The 20119-nt window shown below is 51.4% G+C and overlaps 1 protein-coding gene across 4 annotated transcripts in view; it reads right to left on the reverse strand.

The window, feature by feature from the left end:
• TENM4 (teneurin transmembrane protein 4) overlaps positions 1 to 20119 on the reverse strand; it is a 913628-nt gene that overhangs the window by 324615 nt on the left and 568894 nt on the right. For 3 of the 4 annotated variants that reach the window (XM_075546358.1, XM_075546360.1, XM_075546359.1), the window contains one exon: positions 1984 to 2193. The exons of the other annotated variant lie outside the window; for it this stretch is intronic. In XM_075546358.1, coding sequence (XP_075402473.1) covers positions 1984 to 2193 — 210 coding nt within the window. The remainder of the gene's footprint in view (positions 1 to 1983; positions 2194 to 20119) is intronic. 4 annotated transcript variants of the gene reach the window in all.

Here is a 20119-nt window from a genome sequence, read left to right on the forward strand (position 1 = left end):
CCAGTAAAGCTTAAGAAACTCTCAGCACCCCAGGAAACTCAGGTGCTCTGCAGGATAATGGCAGAGCTTTCTCCTCCAGGAACAAGTGATGGTCTCAGAGAGGCACAGGGGCCATTCTCCCCCGTCCCAGAGGGTCACCCTAAATCAGAATCGACTCGATGGTAGTGAGTTTGCTTTGTTTGTTTTTCAGAAGCTGCTCCATCATTGGCAAGATGGGAAAACCGACGTGTGGAGAGGGACAGTAAGAGCCAGTGAGTCCTAGAGCCCAGGCCTTCTCCCTCTCTGGCCAGGTTTTCTGTTTCTGCATGGGAACCAACCCAAACCAAACTCACTGCTATCAAGTTGATTCTGACTCACAGAGACCCTGTAGGGCGGAACAGAATGGCCCCTGTGGGTTTCCAAGCCTATTAATCTTCACAGGCGCAGAAAGCCTCATCTCGCTTCCATGGCGTGGCTGCTGGGTTTTGGATTACAGACCTGTGGTTAGCAGCCCAACATGTAACTCATTATGCCGCTGGGGTCCTTGCATGGGAACAGGGCAGCTAAGGTGCAGAGAAGCAGTTATGGGGAGCCACCCAAAAGAGGGTGCCAGCCTCAGGATGATGGTATGTTTTGGGATCCCCCCCACCCCAGATAATGCAGGGCCTATAGCCTTTTCGAAGGGAATGCCATCCAAGCTAAAGATCTCCTCTCTGATTTTTGGAGAGAGAACAAGTTTGGAGAGCAGCAGCCTGGTAGCCGGCAGCCCCGGTTATCCCTCACTGTGTGTGGGAGGGGAGAGGGCAGTGACGGAGGACCTGCCTCGACCTTGAAGAGCCCAGGTGCCTTTATCATGTGGCCTTATTTTCATAGACCGTCCAAACCCAACCAAGCCAACCTACAGTGACCCTTTCAGATAGGGCAGAACTGTCCTATGGGTGTCTAAGGTTATAAATCTTCACAGAAGCAGATGGCCTCTTCTTTCTCCTGTGGAATGATTGGTGGCTTTGAACCAGGGGCCTCCCAGTTAGCAGTGTGCCTCCAGAGTCCACAAACCCAGGCTTGTACCTCTGTGAGTCTATCTCCTTCTCCAGAGCCTCGTCTGGGATTCAGCACCACAGAGGCACTGAGGGAACACTTGGCAAATCAACACCAACCTGCAGCGCTCCCTGCAGGAAAACAGCAGCATTTCCTCTTTCCCTAGAACTAGGGAATCCACCTCATGCTCACCATTGCCCCTCCTGGAGGCTAAATCCCGACCCCAGCGCACCCCTACAAAGAAGCGGGCCAGCATCTTGCACTAGGTGACACAGCACCTGCTCAGGGTTAAGCCAGGGTCCGCTGACTCCTGTGCTCTGTGGAGCTCTGCCATCATGAGAGCTAGGGTAGGACTTGAACGCTACCTGGGCAGAATCACGTGTACCCCCAGGGTCTTCCTCAGCTGCCCCCCCCCCGGGGGAGAGGGGCGTCAGGGCAGCCCGCTGGCGCTGGGCAACGCAAAACTCGCGAACTTGCAAAGCTGCGCTCGTTCCTCAGCGTTAACAGGGTCGCTTTAATACCTGTCTTCAGGCAAGGTTCAGAGGAGCCAAAGGCAGCAGCAACTGATAGCACCCGGCACAGCCCCCTGGCACGCAGTAGGTGCTATTTATTCATGTTCAACTCTGTCAGTTATGTTTTTCTCGGATGCACACCTCTGTATCTTTGTCTCCGTCTCTACCTGTAGCTTGTCTTTCTTTGTGTATCTGTCTGCCATGGGAATGCGGCCGGGGGCTCGCCCCCTAGGCAGCACATACCCACACCCTTGCCCGCCCCAGCGGTGCAGCCCAGCAGGAGCGGAGCTGCCCCAGCGCCCCAACCCCCGGGAGCCCACCATGCACCAGGCCCCTCCTCCCGCTGCAAGCGGCCCAAGCAGGCAGATCAATCAGCATTGCCAACGAAACGGAAAAATCAGAACCCACCCCCACCCCCGGCCCCCACGAAAGTTAGGAAGAGAGCAGGACTTACCGTTCGCCGCGACCCCCAGGCTGGCGGAGCCACTTTTAACTAAGAATGAATTAGGGACAAACTCTTCCTCAGAGTCTGAGTCCGGGGTTGGCTGGGCCACACCGTTGCCTAGCAACCGCCTCTGGCTCTCATTGGCCGGAGGGGAGGGGGGCGGGGAGGGGGACTGCTCAATAGGGGTTGATGAAGCGGATGAACAATGCAAGGGAGCACCTGCGGACCACAAAGACAAACACAGACAGAAAAAAATAATGAAAATTGATTTCGAGGCACACGGGGAGGAGGACAGGAGCAAAATAAAACACTCGTCAACGGGGGAGGGGGGCTTACGCGGGGCGATGTACTGCACACGTGGTCTGGGGGCGGGTCTGATGCCTCTCCTCTCGGCCGAGAAAGTTCCTACAAACTCTCTCTGAAGCTTTGGGGCTTCAGCAACGCAGGGGGCGGCACGCCTACTTCGCCCGTGGTCTGAAAATCGGGGTACACGCCTGTCTGATGGAGCCCTGTGGACGTAATGGTTCAGTGCGGGGCTGCTAACTGGAAGGGTGGGCCTGTAACCCACCGGCTACAGTGCCTGTGAGCCTATCCCCGAAGATGCCCCCACGCAGCCCTTGCTATTAGACCCGCAGGCTGCCTCTGCGTCCAGTCTGCGCTGCACCCCTGACTGACGGAGCCTGCGAGCTAGAAAACAGCTGCTCCTCCCCAATTAAAGGCAGCCGGCTCCCGGGTGAAAGGAGCAGCCGGCATTGGGTGATGGCTGAGCCCCTGTACGCTGACCATTCTGTGATGTCAGCAAACTGAAATAATGTCCTTGTTAATGCAATTTGGGTCTGACAGGCCTGGAACAGGCTCTGGGCCTCATAAACGGTAGAAAGCCAGAGCAAATGGTCCAGAGCCCTCCCTCCTTCCCCACCCCCTGTAGAAAATGATGGGATTTCAATACATGAATGTTCTACTTTCCTAAGAACCTTGCACTCTAAGGTTGTTCATTTCAGGCATTCTCTGCCAGCTCCTTAAACGCAAGATGTAGCCATCTTGTTCATGTCTGTCTCCTCAGAATCTAAGCTAGGGCCTGGCACGTAGTAGGCCCCACAAATAAATATTTGCGGATTCCAGTGATCAGCCCTACTACGATCCTTGAGTTCTAATTGTCTCAGATGAGGGCATTCTAGACTCCGGGACCCTACCATTCTGTGAGTCCTAAGTCGGAATCCTGATGCCATGCCGAGGTTCTAAGTGTTGAGTGTTCTGTGGTTCCGAGCTCTTTATAATAGTTCTAGAAATAAACTCCCAGCTCTCCAGAAGGGGCTGGCCTGGGACAAGGGCACTGAGCACAGGCAGCTGCGGTCTTCTCTGGGCCTGGCTTTCACATGCGCAGTACATCGTCCACAGGAAAGGGAACATAAGCACAGACATATAAAAGTTTACGGTACAAGACAATGGGTCCGCTCAGCAGCACAGCGCTAGCGGTTGGCTTTCCCCTGCCCTTGTTGATAAGGGTTTATAACACGATCCATGCAGCTTCTCAAAGAGACCGAACCATTGGAGACGCAATGGAACCCAGACATGTCGTCCTAGGATCGGTCTGGGCGCTAAGCAGGAGGAGGTGCAGAGAGCTGCTGCAACAAACACACAAAACAGGTGCTTTGTCCACTCACGTCCCAGGCACCCAGCCCGGCCGGATTCCGCAGGGCCCATGGCTTTTCAGTCAGCTCCCAAACCCAAACACTGGACAGCTCCTTTTATAAGAAGTGCTGTATAGGCCATCCGGCTGGTTCATCCTACACATTCAATAAGAGGACTGGCGGCAGCAGGGGACAAAGAATGACCGCTGGGTGGCTTCTGTCCATGGGTTTTAGTTTCCTTACTGAAAGCGTCAGGCTAAGATTCATCTCAAAAGCATCGGGGGGGGGGGGGGGGCTCTCTGCCACCACTTACCATCAGTGCTTTAGGCCGTGTTCTTGTCGAACCTTTTTTGGGTTCTGGTACCATGCTTGCCCTGCTGGCTTTGATTTCCGTATATTCTTAGGGTGCGGTGCATTTTGAGGGAAGCCTTGGAGGCCAGTGGCCCAGGATATGAATCAAAACCTAGCCTCTGATAAGCTCTATGCCCTCGGGAACAGGACTCCAGCTCTCTAAGCCCCGCGTCCTGCATCAGTAAAGTGGGCACCCGCGTCAATCCCTTTTATAAAGTTGTGAGGAACAGAGAGACGCGCTTCAGCACAGAGCCCACGGCCAGCGCCCACCGAGGGTTTCTAAATTGGAATGAAACCGCCCCAGGAAGAACCTCATTCACGATTCTTTCCCCCTGGTCCCAGCTTAGGAAAGGTTTTGTATTCCAGGCTGCACGTATTAAACACACACACATTCATTTCCTCATTGTTTATTAACCAAAGACACGAGTTCCACTCAGAGCTTCCGGGGAGTTTGAGAAAACCAGGACCAAACTCTGCTGAGAGGTGACATTTTCCAGCCACAGTTAAGAAGCGTGGTGCTTTGTGCCAGGTGTTGGGGGCTCTTCCTGGGTAAACTTGTCAGTCTATTGTGGACTCAATTGCTCCAGCATGATCTCCATCACAAGCTGCAGGGACCCCAGGTTCAGAAGAGCACCATGCTCTCCCAGTCCTGTCCTTCCACCCCATCTCCAGGCCTCTCTGCAGCCCACCAAGGTCATTTTGAACCCTCACATAGGGACACATGACGATCTTAAGAAGGCTCTCCGTAGGTGCTCAGTAACTCAAGGTGTTTCTGCAAAATACGCTGACTACTCTCCACGGTTAATTTCCCTCCAGGTGTAAGTGGCACGGAACAAAGCACCAGGCCCATTGCCTTTGAGTGATTCGGCTCGTGTTGACCCCGCGTGTGCGTCACAGGCGAGCCATGCTCCAGGGGCCTCTCGATGGTGGATTTTCCGGAGCATAGATCATCAGAACTTTCCCCAAGGCACCCTGGGTGCACGTTAGCTGCCAACTTCTCAGCACCTGCGCGTTTGAACTGAAACTCCTTGCCCATGGTCACTGTGAAGAGCCATCAAGCCAGTTTCGACGCCTAGTGGCTCCGCATGACAGAACAGAGCTGCTCCCGGACCTGTGACCTTTACAGGGGCAGACGGCCAGGCCTTTCTTCCAAGGAGCAGTTGGCTGGGTCTGAACTGCAACCTTACAGTCATGGCAAGGACAGTGCCTTCAGCATTAGCCCCCCTCAAGGGACTTTCTCTGTCTGTTTACCAGCAGCGTTTAATTCAAGCAGTGTCCAAGGGAGGATAGACAGAACAATCCCAGGGGGAGAGAAGGAAATATTTACTTGTTACCATTCCTCTCATATCCCTATTTTGCATGTTTTATAGTATCATAGGCAATGTACTGCTGACCAATTCAGCATCTCCAGCAGCAGCGTGGGGTCTCATGAGGAACACGGACTCAGAGACTCCCACGCTCACTACTTGCCAGCTTAGTGACCTTGGGCAAGGTACTTCACACCCTGTGCTTCAATGTCCTCATCTGCATAATGGAGATTTTTAAAAACAGTGCCCCCTTCACAAAGGCGCTGGGAGGGTTGGAGACATTTAAACCTGTGAAGTGTTGGGAACAGTGTGTGGCAAGCATAAGCAACTGAAGGCGTTTGAAAGCACCTGATGTCAATATGTGTGTGTGTGTGTGTGTGTGCATGTGTAGATAAAACATAAGTATGTGTGTGTGAGAGAGAAAGGGAACTTACTGTAGTTTTCTTTTTTTTAATTGAGAGTATTTCATGATTGCAAACAGGTGACAGATTCTCTTTTATTCCACAAACATTCCCTAAAGACCCACTGATTAGGGCAGAAGGTGAGAGGATACAAACTTGAGAGGCAACCCCCTGGGAGCTGCTGGGAGCGGAAGGATAGAGTTCTGTGTGTCCTCGGCTCTAAGCAAGGGGCCCTGGTGGTCTAGTGGGTTAGGTGCTGGGCTGCAAACCACAAGGTCAGCAGTTTGAAATCATAATGTGGGAGAAAGAGGACGCTTTTCACCCTCCTCTCCAAACCCTCAAGGGCAATTCTAGCCTGTCTTATAGGGTCGCTGTTAGTCAGCATCGATTTGATGGCGGCAAGTTTGATTTTTTGAGAAGTATTGGAAGAAGGATGACCAGAGTGCTCTTCAAGGGGAGGGTGGCAAGACTTTGTGTCAGACTTTGGGCATGTTGTCAGGAGAGACCAGTCCCTGGAGAAGGGCACCATGCTTGGTAAAGTGGAGGGACAGCTAAAAAGAGGGCGGCCCTCAAGGAGATGGACCGACACCATGGCTTCAGCAATAGGCTCAGGCATCAGACCCATTGTGAGCATGGTGCAGGGCCGTGCAGTGCGGGTCGGAACTGACTCCATGGTTCCTCACACCCACAAGAAGACAGAAGAGGGTCGGATAAGAAAGAGCAAAATAGCATAATGGAGGGAAGAGGTGGATGGAGGCGGTGAGGAGGAAGGATCAATTAAATTGGAATAAGGGAGAAAGTCTCCATGGAGCCAGGGATGCTTCTGTAGGAAGAGATGAGGCTTAAACATCAGAAGAAAGAATCTTCTAAACCCCAATTGGTCTAAACCCCAATCTTTCAAGTAACTTCTAGCAACCTGTCAGACCTCTCCTAACTGCTCAAATACACACACACACACACACACACACACACACACACACACACACACATATATATATATATATATATATATATATATATATATATATTTAACCACTAGTTTCCTAGCAAAGGATCCCGGTTGGGGTAGCGGGTTATGCACTGGGCTGCTAGCCACAAGGTCAGTCGTTCAAATCTACCAGCTATTCCTCAGGAGAAAGATTAGCAGCCTTGGGAAAGAAAGGGGACGGTCCTTCTCGGTCTGACAGGGTCCCTTAAGTAGTGAGAGAACTGTGATGAGCAAGTCGATGGCAACCAGACACCCTGGGTGAAGGAAGGGAGGGAGCCCAATCTATCAATCCTGTCACAGCCTGATGACATCTCCTTGGGGGGGGTGGGGTTGTTTTTGTCTCTGAGAGTGTTTGAGTGGTCCTAGGCAGAACTCAGCTCTCTCTGACCCTTGGTTTTCTGCGGGAGCTGGATCCTGCATCCGGTTGCTTTGTCTCCTATTTCTTTGCCTGTCAGCAGACTACTGATGGTGGATTCCTTTGGCCAGCCTCACATTCATTTACCTCTACGCCCGTCAGCATGTGGCCCATCCCCACCTCTGCTGCATCATCCTGCTTCCTCTTCATCAGCTGCCCAGGCTATGAGAGTCATGCCTGGCTTGAACCAGACTGGTTCTACAATTTCTACAATGACTTCCGTAACCATGTCTTGATATGTGTCTCGTTCCATACACAGACACCTGCAAGCATGGCTAGTTTCGCTTCTCTAGAGAATCCTGCCTAACGCTTTCCACCTACTGCCCTCTAGCAGTGACGGCCGGCCTGCCCTCATCTGCATTGGTTTACCACGCGCTCGCCCAAGCTTGCACAGCTTCAGGGCAGCGTGCGCATCCAAACGTTGAGACTGGCACCCCCTGGAGTGCAGGAGACCTGCCTCTAATTTTTGGCCCTTTCTCTTCTCCTTCACGAAACCTTTCCTCTCCTCTTTGCTCCTCCTCATCACCACTGTCCTGTGCGCCTCACTACTACCCACTCTCCCTGAGACCATCGCCGGATGATCACCTCCCCCAGGAGGCCGCCCTGGTGCTTCAAGCCCCAGGTTTGGCAGCCCTGGTGGGTGCTCCAGGGCGCTCGGTCCTTTCCCGGCGACAACACTTCTCACACTGCAGTGAATCCGTGCTCCAGTCTGCCTGCTGGCCATGACTATATGCTCCAGCACCCAACCCAGTGGCTGCTACCCAGAAGACAGACGCAAACATGGGTGCAGTGGAAAAGAGGGTTAAATGCTGGCAGGGATGAAGGAAGGAGGGTCCCGTGATTCTGACACAAAAGATCCACACAGAGGTGCAAGTGAGACACGAAGTTCTGAGCAGTAGGCTCAGGCCTTCCGTACTAGGAAAAGGAAAACAGCTTCGCTGGGGGGCTGTGTAAGCACTTTGTGAAGCAGGAAGGTGATAAGAGCACGACAAAGAATTTGCTCTTTGAACTTCAGGCATCTGCTCAGTCAGCTACATCTCCTTTGCAATCGGCTCAGCTCAGTCAGGTGGCTGCCAGCCCCATGATCGGGCACATTCATGCAGACAAATGAGGATGCCTAGTGCCGTGGTTTTCCTGGGTCATGATCATGAGCTGCAGGGAGCCTGGAGTGAGACATTCTCCCATTGCATCCAGGGTCCAATGAGCTGCGATGGTTGGAGAGTGTGTTTCCACATGCCGCCTCAGTAACTGAGTGGAGTGGGCGTTGGGGGTGGGGGCAGAGAAGGGTGAACAGGACCCCTTCATGTTTGTTTCTTCTACCGAGAGTCTAGCTCTGGCTTGGAGGAGGAAGGAAACACAGTCCGAGAGTACAGACAGCCCTGTGGCTGGGTCAGGGGTGGAGGGAAGCCTTCGGAGAACTGCTCTTGGAGACCTGGAATGGAGCCAGGTGCTTCGAAAGCTCTTTCCTCACAGTGCCCCACAATACCCGCGGGCAAACACGTACACATTTGCAAAGTCAGGAATGGAGACTCAGAGAACTGAAGTAATGTGTCTGTGGTCACAGGGCCTGCATGAGAACCCACAACCTCAGTGTTCTTCCCACTGAGCGGTGAGAAGCAAATTGATCTAAGTCTCTGTTTGGCTTTTCCACGAGAGCAGGGACTGGGGACATCCGGCCCTGCAACATCATTAATGTACTCATCACCTCACATACCTCACCCAGAGCAGCAGTGGCAGCCTTGACATTCAACACTGCAACCCACTGCCACAGAGGTGATTCCAACTCACGAGGCCCACTCGACAGGGTGGGACGGCCCCCGTGGCTTTCCAAGACAGTCACTCTTGACAAGCATAAAAAGTCTCACCTTTCTCCTGAGAATCGACTAGTGGTTTCAAACTGCTGACCTTGTGCCTACCAGCCCCGTTTGTAACCATTCTGCCACCAGGGCTCCTTTGCAGCCATCACATGAGGGGTGAGTTAATTAAAATGTTTGATCAGGATGGCCCTCGAATGAGTTCATAAATATTCAAATGGACCTTGCCAGCAAAAGAGGTTCTCCCTTTCTGCACGAGAGCCAGTGAACGAGAGAGGCCTCCCTGGCAGCTGACATACAGCTACAGTCGAACACCTTTAAGTGTCTTCTTAGGGAACCCAGGGGCTGAAGCCCAGCTCGGCCACTGGCGGGGGAACACTTTCCTCCTCTGAGTCTCAGTCTTCTTCTTGGAGCAACAGCACCTACTGCAAAGTGTTGGGGAGGGGAAGGACAGTACTACGTTTGTAAGGAGCCCCTTGTCCTGCTTGCTCAGGGTAAGCACTCTACCAATATTTATGAGGGGGATATGCCCCCCAAATATATTTTTTTTCAAAGTTATATATTTACATTTTTTAAAAGCAAGATGTGTGTTCATAACGGCTGAAATTGGTTGACAATATAGTACTATATGTTTGAAATGTTCCATAATAAAAGTCTAATTAAAAATTAATCTGTTAAAAATGTCACAAATTTACTAGTTGTTGGTGTCAAGAGTGGAACTGTGTGCCATAGGGATTTCAGTGCTGCGCTTTCAGAAGAGATTGCCAGAGCTTTATTCCAAAGCATCTATGGGTGAATTGGAATTTCCAAGCTTTCAGTTAGCAACCAAGCCTTTTAATTGCCTACACCCCCCCAGAACTCCTTTAGCAACTGATAACTAGGAACAGCTAATATATATTGGGTGCTTAAAAAACAAGCCAATTCACTGCCATAGAGCTAATTCTAATTGATGGCAACCCTACAGGACAGAGTAGAACTGCCCTACTCTGAATGGCAGACACAATTATATAAAGGCCCACTTACAATATATACAGATCTGTTTTTTACATCATTTTTATACACATCGGTCACTTCGGGGAGGGGTTTGCTTGGAGATCTTCTGATTTTAGTTTTATCTTCACTGATTTCCATGAGTTCTACCTCTGACTTGCTCAGTGCGTCTACTGTGACATTAAAGTCTATTGTCAGACGGTTTAACCAGTTGAATTTTATCATTATCTCCAGTGGTACCCAGCCTTCATCTAGTTTGATCTGTTCCTTTAAAAATTTGTCCCGAGGCAAATTAAAGTCACCAAAATAATACTCAATCTGATGACAGATTTTGGCTTCCAGCTCAGCCATCTTTTCATTATCACTATTTTTGGCCACTGTGGTTATCTGAAAATTTTCCTGGAGGGTTCCAGCCGCGCAGAGGTGCTCCCCTGGGTGAGCAGCGACAGCAACAACACCCAGACTGCCAAGCACAGCCGGGGCCGGACCAGATGGGGGAGGGGGATATTTACATTTTTTAACATAACAAATTTACCACCTTCAAAGTACTCTCCATTACACTTAATACAGTGGTTCTCAACCTGTGGGTCACAACCCCTTTGGGGGTCAAATGACCCTTTCACTGGGGTCGCCCAATTCATAACAGTAGCAAAGTAACAGTGATGCAGTAGCAATTAAAATAATTTTATGGTTGGGGTCACCACAACATGAGGAACCGTGTATTGAAGGGTTGCAGCATTAGGAAGGGTGAGAACCACTGCACCTGATACCTTTGTCCAATCTGAGATTCCATTCTTGGAAACATTTTTCAAACTCATCTGTTTAGATGGCTGATGGCACCTCCCTCAGTTTCCTCTTTACCTTTTCTAAGTTGTCAAATCGCTGTCCTTTCATGTCCCTCTTCATTCACAGAAACAAAAAGAAGTCACATGGAGCGACGTCAGGTGAGTAAGGTGCGTGGGACAAGAGAGGCAATGGTGTGTTTTTGCCAAAAACTGGCACACTGAGATGGTTGCATGAGCAGGTGCATTGTCATGGTGGCAAAACCAGTCCCCTGTCTCCCACAAATCAGCCCTTTTGTGGTCACATGCTGTTATGCAATCTTTTCAGAATCTCTAAATAGAAAGCTTGATTAACAGTCTGACCTGGTGGAATGAACTCCAAAGGCACTATGAGTTGACATTTTCATCCATTTGGGAAATTGACAGACATCCAGAACGAGGTCTCTCATCAATCAACATTTCACCTTTTTTGAAATGAGAAAACCACTCGTACACTTGAGTATCTCCCCTAACGCTGCCCTTGTAAGCTGTGTTCAACATCACAACAGGCATTTTTACCTGAGCAGGAAACAAAATTTCATAGTCGCATGCTGTTTTCTTCAATCAGTCATCACAATAAACAAAGTTCGAGTGAAGCTGCTTTTACGAAAACAGTCACTGTGACCACAGAGAACCTTCCCAGGTGATGCCACTGGGTGCACTAACTCAGAGCAAGTCCCTCAATGATCACCTAGTGGGGAAAATGTATACTAAGAAAGCTCCACCTAGCAGAGCCTTTTTCGGTTGTTTTTGGGGGGTGGGGCTAGGGGTACCCCCTTGCACTCCTCCCCTCCTCTCTCTAGGGGCAGGTAGAGAAGACAGGACAGCTCTGCACGTCTGCCAACAACACCTTTATGAGCATGTCTTCACTTGACGATGTCAGACAAGGAGGAAAACCCTGACAAGGCCAAGGTCCTTGGACAAGAGAATCCTGCGATCTGCAGGAAGAACAAGTCCAGTCACCCACACCGTTGTCTGAACGGGCGGCCATTTCCCCAGGGGTCCTCGCGTTGAAAGCTAGCCTCTAAGTAGGGCGCGCTAGTTCTCGAGGAAGAGCTCGTGGGCATTCACAGTTCTGAGCATGTCTTTGACTGTGTCACATGACTAACGCCAGGGGCTGGATGATGGACAAGTGTATTACTCCGCCACAAAAAGCAAGAGCGAACCATTAAAAATGTACTGTCTTTACACTTGGCTCGGCAGTCCTGAGAAATCCATCTAAATGCCCAAATGGAATCTTATTGATCTACATTTAAACCCCATCTCGTCTATGCAGGAGAACCTTCTATAAAACCAGGCTGCTGCCTGGGTGCTGCCGGGAGGGCCCTGTCTTGCCCTCCAAGTCCCTGGATAAGTAGACGGGTCGCCTAGCTGGCAGTCCTACAATTTTAAAAGCTTGCACGTAAAAGCTTAGCCTAGTGGCCAAAGTACAGCAGATCTAAAAACAAACAAAGATAAAGATACATAAAGTGTGTGTGTGTGGTGGGTGGTGTATATACATATGTATACACGGAGACTCGCCTGGGTACCTCATTGAAATGGGAAACTGAGCAGATTGACACATCCACCTGATGCACATTTGCTATGCTTCATCTCCTCACTCTTTCTTCTTGAAAGTCTCCAGCCCCCCTGCCCGCCCTCCTTCAACCACCTACAATCAAATGCATCTTTTTCTTTCTTTGGGGACAACCTCCTATATATTTTCTCTTAACAGGACAGTTGGTTGCTTCACCGATTAAAGAGACTCCTACTCAGTTCTGATGGGGATGTGGAGGAAAGGTGGGTTCACCTGCTGATGGGAATGGAAAGCCAGGCCCTTCTCTGCCCTGGTTCCCATGCCCTGCTGTCACCACTGACTGCAGACCGGGGCTGTGTGCTGCTGCTCTCAGTTGCCTGGCCCAGTCTCAGCCCAGTCAAGGTTTGTAGGACCGGCTCCCATATGACTTGAAACAGAGTAAAGACCTATTCCTGACAAGCGGTACACAGAGCTGGAATTCTGGGTTCTGCGTGTGCCTTTGGAAGAAGACGAGAGGCAACAATGAAGGGTGAGAAGACGGGCACATTTCTTGCTCTGCCGTAGCTAAGGAGAAGAAGGGGCGTGGCCATTTATTCTAGCTCATTAGAGGCAGCCCAGGTTTACACCTAGTACCCTGCATTAGATACTGACAGTGCCCCGTGCCCGGTGTGGACCGTCAATTATAGGCTCACCCAGTGTTTGAGAAGTACAGCATCAGCTCCCCATCAGCGGGCCCCTCGTCCACAGTGGGCTGGGGTCCAGCACCCTGGACACCGGGCAGTTCCACAGTCCTTGCTTTCCCAGGCCGTTCTGGGGCCACCGCTGTACGAGACAGGAGTGGTGGGCATCTGCAGCTCCGGGAGCTGTTCTAATGATTACTAGTGGACGCCATGAAAGAAGAAAGGCTTCTCACCATGGCAAATCCTCACCGTGTTCAGAAGCACGGATGGATTTCTATAAAGGTGTAGGGAAAAACAAAGGCTGGCTGAAAAGAAATGCATTTCAACAATAATCATTACTGTTCTGAGCAATTTTTAATTGTTAAACATGCAACTATGCCTACAATGGACACATACAGTAGTTTTTCTATTTTTTAAAGTATTTTTTTTTGAAACCGGGGAGAAACAAATAATAGAGCTTAAAGTAGGGGTCCTCAAACTATGGCCCGCGGGCCACATGCAGCCCACTGAGGACATTTATCGGCCCGCTGGGTGTTTTTGCCCTGTTTTGTTTTCTTACTTCAAAGTAAGATATGTGCGGTATGCACAGGGATTTGTTCATAATTCGTTTTTGTTTTTTTAAAAACAACTAGAGTCCGACCCTCCAATGGGCCGGAAGAACAGTGAACTGGCCCCCTGTTTAAAAAGTTGGAGGACCCCTGGCTTAAAGCCTCTGGCCCCCAGTCGAGGTTGAAGCACAAGGTTGGCGGGACAGGAAGACAAAGTCTCACTGACTGACGATGGTAGCAAAGTTGGTCTAAATGGATTCTTCAGCTTGAAACCTTTCCACTGAGCAATTCTACCTCTAGAAACCTACCAACAATGGTCATGACTTTTGAGGGAAAAGAAATGTGTCGAAGGATATTCATCACACTATCATTTGTAATAGTAAAGAAACAGAAAACAAACCTCTTAAACAGAAAAACAATTCCTTAATGCTAGAAAGTGACTGATCTTGTAAATAGAACTCTGAGGGTGCTGGTGGATAAGTGTTTGCTACTTTAGAGTGGGCAGTTCAAACTCCCCAGCCACTCCGAGGGGAAAAAGATGAGGCTGGTTGCTCCCGTAAAGATGTACTTTAGGGCCTCCTACTTAGGGTCCCCTACTTTAGGGCCACAATGAGTCAGAATCCACTCTTGCTAGTGAGTTTTTTTTTCACTCTGTAAATTAAGGCAGAGTCATACAATGCCAGTCAAATTACATGTCCCTCGGTGCCACATCCATGAAGACAGTGAAGAACGTTCAGTGACATAGGAACGAGGATTTGTGTGTGTGTGTGTGCATGTGTGTGTGAGTGCATAAAGCAGGATGCAAAACTGTATTCAGAATAAGCCCAAGTTGTACTAAAACATGTGTCTGTGATCTGCACCCACATGTTACTAAGTTACCGTATGGCAGTAGAATTATGGAAGGATTTCCGTTTCAAGAAAGAAATGTGATAAGGGAAAGAAACGTTATTTTAAAGAGAAGAAAACCCACCCACAGAAAGGCAGTAGAAAGGACAGTTTCTGGGTTCACGCTTGCCGTTTCCAGCCTATTAACTCCCGTGAGCTTTCTTCCCAGGCGGGCAACTCCCGCTAAGTCAACTTGGTTTGACAGTGGTCATTTCCAGAAGCAGGTCCTGGGCCATCTGTCTCTGTGACTGACGTTGGGAAAACAGTCTCTGGAAAACGGAACACAGTCGCTTTCTCAGGCACCGCTTGTTTGATCCCCAGCTCTCCTCCTCACAGGTTCTCAGGGTCTTTATTTTTTAAAAAAACATTCTCGGAGAAAGGAACTCTGTTCGCACCTGAGGAAGCATGGAGCCTGGTGCAGTTCCCTCTCACGTCAACAGAGAGGGCTGACCCCGGGTCGTTCTTTCTGGTTGTCCCCCCACCCCTACCCCAAACACGTGTCATGGCTGGGTCACGGATTCTTAGTCGCTTGACACTCTCTGTAATGACAGATCACACCTGGCAGGTTAGCAATGATACCGTCACTTCCCCATGGTGTGATCTGATGTCATCTGCATGCTCTACTGTCGGGGGACTCAGGTGGGTGAGATGCAATACCTTTACTCGGGTTACAGCCCTGATCGGACACAGGGTACTTTTCCTGGGGGGTGATCGGCATCACTTTTGAACTGAGAAGCTATCAGAGAAGAGAGCGAGGAGAGACACAATGGCCTGACTACCACCAATAAAGAAGAGATGGGAGTGGACTGAGTCCTTGGGACGGTGGGTCCCTCAAATGAGAAACTCCTAGAGCCGGGCAGAAAGAAAAAGCCTCCTATCAGTTTCCCAGAGGCTGCACCGATTTACATGACCCCCGCAGGTTATGAGGGCGCAGCTCTCGCCACCTTTTGGGATCAGTACGGCTTGTGTGATTTTCATTCCTCCGATGCCTAATGAAAGGGCACTCACGGCTGGCTTAGTGGCTGTGCAGTGGGCTGTGAGCCGCAAGGTCTGCAGTTTGAAACCACCAGTTGCTACATGGGAGGCAGACAGGGCTTTCTATTTCCATAGACAGTTATGGTCTCAGAAACCCACCGGGCCGTTCTACTCTGCCCTACAGGGCTGCAATGTGTCAGCATCGATGATGGCGGTGAGTTCGGTCTGGGGGTGGGAGGTCTAAGGATGTTGAGCATCTTTTCATGCCTGGACTGGCCACTTTCCTATTTTCACCAGGGAAATGTCTATATCTACCCTTGACCAATTTTAAATTGGGATTCGCTTCTTTTTTCATTATTGGGTTCTAGGCAGTCACTCTTCTGGAAAATATTTATCTTACGTCTGTCCTGCGGCCAGGCTCTGTTCTACCTGCACTGATGAGGTAGGAAGATGGCCTCTTATCCTCAAACACCTTCCACCTGAAATCCACATGCAAGACACCCAGTATGGGGGGCGTGGGGGAGCAGGACCGATACGGGCCACGGAGAACACTGTTGTTTCACACGGGGTGCTTGGAGGGGGTGGCCTCTCAGCAGAGAGCTGAAGGGAGAGAAGGGAATTTGCAAACACCTGTGACACCAGCTTTCCAGGCGGAGGGTCCGGCAACTGCAAAGGCCCGGCAGCAGGAGCACATTCATGCCAGGGATGGCAAGGAAGCTTCCAGACTGGAGGGGTGTGAGGAAGAGAGAGCACCCGGAGGAAACGAGCTCCGGGTTAGAGGGGCGTAGACAGGCAAACCAAGAGCCACGTGGCAGATGTGTTTTCATTAGTTGGTCCCTTGAGGGCAGGGCAGGACTCACGCATGTCCACCTATCAAAGGCCCACACAGTGATTTCGCGTGTAGTGGGTCCCGTTTTCCGATGCGAGTCTACTACTTCAATCGATGAACTGCTGATAGAAAGAACCCCCACCTGTGAATCGTACGGACTGCTGCTTACACCATATTTTCACACTGTGATCTCCTTTGTTCCTCCCCACACCTGAGTAAGGGGACGACCCATCCTCCCATGTTACAGATAGTTTGAGGCTGGGAGAGGTGGTGGGATGTGTGCAGAGACACACAGCTGGATAGGGGTTACGTGGGATTCCAATCTAGGGCAGGACTGATCTGGTTTGAAAACTGGTTGTTGTGATTTTAAGCAGGTTGCTTGGTCTTTTAGATCCTTAAGATCTGGGTCTGTCAGGGGACTCTATGGAGGAGCCCTTCTAGCTGGTGCCAGGGGGTCACCAGGGGTCGGAATCCACTCGAAGGCAGTGAGTTTGAGCTGAGCAAGGAATAGGTGAACGAGATCCTTTCCCCATGGTGCCTGGAAGGGGCCTGGCATAACAGTGAGCATGCAACAGAACAGCTCTCCGCGCCTCCTGTATTACCAACCACACAGCCCACGGAGGCAGCCTGGCTGCAGTTCAGGCTCCAAGAATGGCATGGGGGCAGCATCTGACTCCCTTTGATTTCACAGGAGAAAGGAAGGCTCAACCCCCTGTCAGTCCAAGGTCGATTCCTCTGAGGCAGAGGCTCGCTCCATCAACATGCCTGTACCCTCCAAGCTCTTTGCCAGCTCTGGAAAACTATCCTCCCAGGGCTCTCAGCTGGCCACCACCATCAGGTGCAATTCCAGTCCCTGTTCAGGACTGCGGAGTTTATTAGAACAATACTAACAGGATACAATTCAGGATCAGGTCAGGAGTGTCTTATCTCAGCCAAGGCTGAAGCAGGCAAAATTGCATTATTTTAATGCCAGTGAGTCAGGGAAGGGGAAGAAGTATGAAGGAAAGGCTGGTGGGGGAGGTGTTTGGGATGCCTGCAGAGCCCCAACTTTCAACTGTCCCCCCAGGCTTCTTCAGGGTCCTCTAGCAGATGGCCCAGCTGCTACCTCAACGTGGCCTACCTAACAAGGCTTCCGTAGGTGCAATTACCGTCTGGCAGAGAGGCCACTTTTCATGGGGATACAAAGGAGAGGGAGGACCCAGTTAGCTGTATTATCGCCTGTGTCCAAATCTGCTAGCAAACGGGACCAAGGAGCCGCTGAAATTTACGGCGGTCACAGAGTGCTCTGCTCAACAGGAAGGCTCGGGCTTGGCCCTTCTGCACTGCGATTTGAGTAAGAAAGCTCCTCCAGACAGCTGTTTGCAAAGCCATGTATTACTTCCTGAGGTTACACGCACACACGTAATTGTGTGTGTGTGTGTGTGTGTGTATATATAATTATAAGACATACATATAATTTCTCTTCCTACTCCATACCCACTCAATTTACACAGCTGCAAAGTTCGAGGCCCCAAGACAAAGGAAGTGCCTGACTGGCTTTCCCAGCCCTGCTTTTACGGGAGGGAAGGTGGAGGTAGGAGAAAGGTGCTGAGACTGCTGGGGGCGGGGTGGGGGGGCAGAGCCCACTTTCTGAAGGGAGAGGGAGTGTGAGTGTATGTGTGTAAGCTGATGCTGACTGAGCACTTACTATGTGTCCAACTCTGTGGAAGGCCTTTTATCGAAATCATTTCCATCACTCCATCCTCCCACCCCCTGCCAACGGGCTCCAGTCTCCCCAGCTGACAGATGCACAAGGTGAGACTCGGAGAAACAGCCACCTGCTCGAGGGCGCACGGCTGGCAGGTGCGAGGCAGGGTTCCGCACCCCTCCCCACACGGCGACTCAAACGATATGGAGCAAGAGTAGGAGAGGCCTAGGGATTTGCATTTGGCACTCATGGGCTTGCTTCCATGCTCTCTCATCGGCCATGGGCCGGGCAAGCAGCAAACGGCCCCAGTCACAGCGGTGGTGAGGTGGGGACGGTGCCTGGTGGCATCAGGTTGACTGCTTGCCCCAGAGTGGGTGGTCTGCCCCCTCTGGCAGCTCCATGGGAGAGGGACCCAAGTCATCTGCTTCCGCCAGGACACCCTGGGGGCCATTCTCCTCTGTCACACGGGGCTGCAGTGCAGAGCTAGAGTCGACTCGGAAGGCCGACAAGTGAGGGGTGGCACTGGGCTTCGAACCCAGACCACCCGAGTCCCGGGCTGCAGCTCTTTCCAGGGAAGCCCTGGGTCTTGCACAGATTCTCTGAGGGACCAGAGGAGTGCAATCCATGAGCCAGACCCCCAACAGGACAAAACATACAGCAGGCATTTCCTTCCCACGGCTTTTCTGTGGTGAATGCCCGGATGCTAAAGAGCCTTGGTCCACCGGGCTCCTGCCTCTTGCTGCCAGTACCTTTCTCCTAGGCTTTTGAAAACTTATTTTTGGGCTCTCCACTCTGGCTCCCACTGGTTTTGAGAAACCCAGCAAAGCACTCAGGAAAAGACGTGGCTGCTAAAATCGCCCCTCTGGTGACTGAGTTTGGCCCAGGCTGCGAACTTCCCCCAAAGGGCAGTGCTGGAGGTCAGACTTATTTTAATCCCAAATCAGAGTCTGCGGAGAAAGGCGCCCTAGGAAGAGGTGTAGTTACCAATGCCCTCCTGCACGTCCGAAGCTGGGCGGAACCCGGACACCAATGGCATCCACTGACTCCCAAAAGACTTGGAGGGGCCACCCTGTTCCAGGCTTCTGGAACCTAACAGGTAGCAGAAGCATGCAGGATTCAATCCCTGTCTTTGTGGAGCTGAAACAGCACGATGGGCACTGTTGGGAGTGACATAGGCACACCTAGCTGCCGTGAGTCAGCTCCCGCTCAGAGATCCTGGGCAGGGTCTCCGTGGTCTTCTCCTCGGAAAAAACTTCTATTCTTGTGGTTGGTGGCCCAAGGCCTAGCCCAGCGTAGCACGTGGCTGTGGTACCTTAGCTGGGCGGCTCAGAGACAATTAACTGAACTCGACACCAGTGGGTCTCAACCTTCCTAACGCCGTGACCCTTTCATACAGTGCCTCATGTGGTGGTGACCTCCCAACCATAACATCATGTTCCTTGCTACTTCATCACTGTCATTTTACTATTGTTCTGAATTGGGCGATCCCTGTGAAAGGGTCGTTTGATTCCCAAAGGGGTCTTGACCCACAGGTTGAGAACCGCTGCTCTGAATCATCGGGCAGTCAATGGCAGATCCGGGTCTGATTCCAGAGCCCACTTTCTGTCCCCATCCTCCCCTGTCCGGCCAGCATGGGGTGTCCTCAGCTGGTGGTTGTTTATCTGAAAGGAAACTCTGCTTATCATCCTGGTGGCCCCAGGACACCTCTAGGACGCAGGTCTTTTTGTTCCCATCTTGCTGATCAGAAAAATGGGCCGAGGTCGCTCAGACAGTAAGAGATGGAGTGAGACTCAAACCTGAGAGAGCGGGCTTTTTCGCAGCCACATCAAGATCAGTGACAGCGGGTGGTGTTGGACTACCCGCCCCAGATGGGGGCAGAAGTCAGTACTGCTCGTCAGTGAGCAGGCCTGGCCCTTGAGGAATCCCCTGAGGCCTATCCTGGAAGCCTGGTCAGCCTGCCCAACGGCACCGGACTGGAAAGGCCTTGGCTGCTTCTCCTCCTCTGAAGCAAAAGGCTCAGCCAGAGAGGGAAGCGGGGCTGGGGGCTGGGGGGGGTTGTCTTTTGGAGCCTAAAGCCGTTCACTGCTCCAAGGCCAGGGGTGTGGAACTAGTTCTCCTCTTTGGACTGGGGCTGGTCCCCGCTGGCAAACCCGGGCAGTGCGGTTTCTGCAAGGGAGGGCACTGTGCACAGCTTGGTCTAAATCAAGCTTCTCGGGCATTTCTTGGGCAGAGCCTGAGCGAGACACAGCGTCTGGGGACTTCAGTGCTGGGCACACATGGCCTGCATTTGCCTCGGCTTTCACGTGA

The sequence above is a fragment of the Tenrec ecaudatus genome, chromosome 4 (genome assembly GCF_050624435.1).
Source record: "Tenrec ecaudatus isolate mTenEca1 chromosome 4, mTenEca1.hap1, whole genome shotgun sequence".
Lineage (NCBI taxonomy): Eukaryota > Metazoa > Chordata > Mammalia > Afrosoricida > Tenrecidae > Tenrec > Tenrec ecaudatus.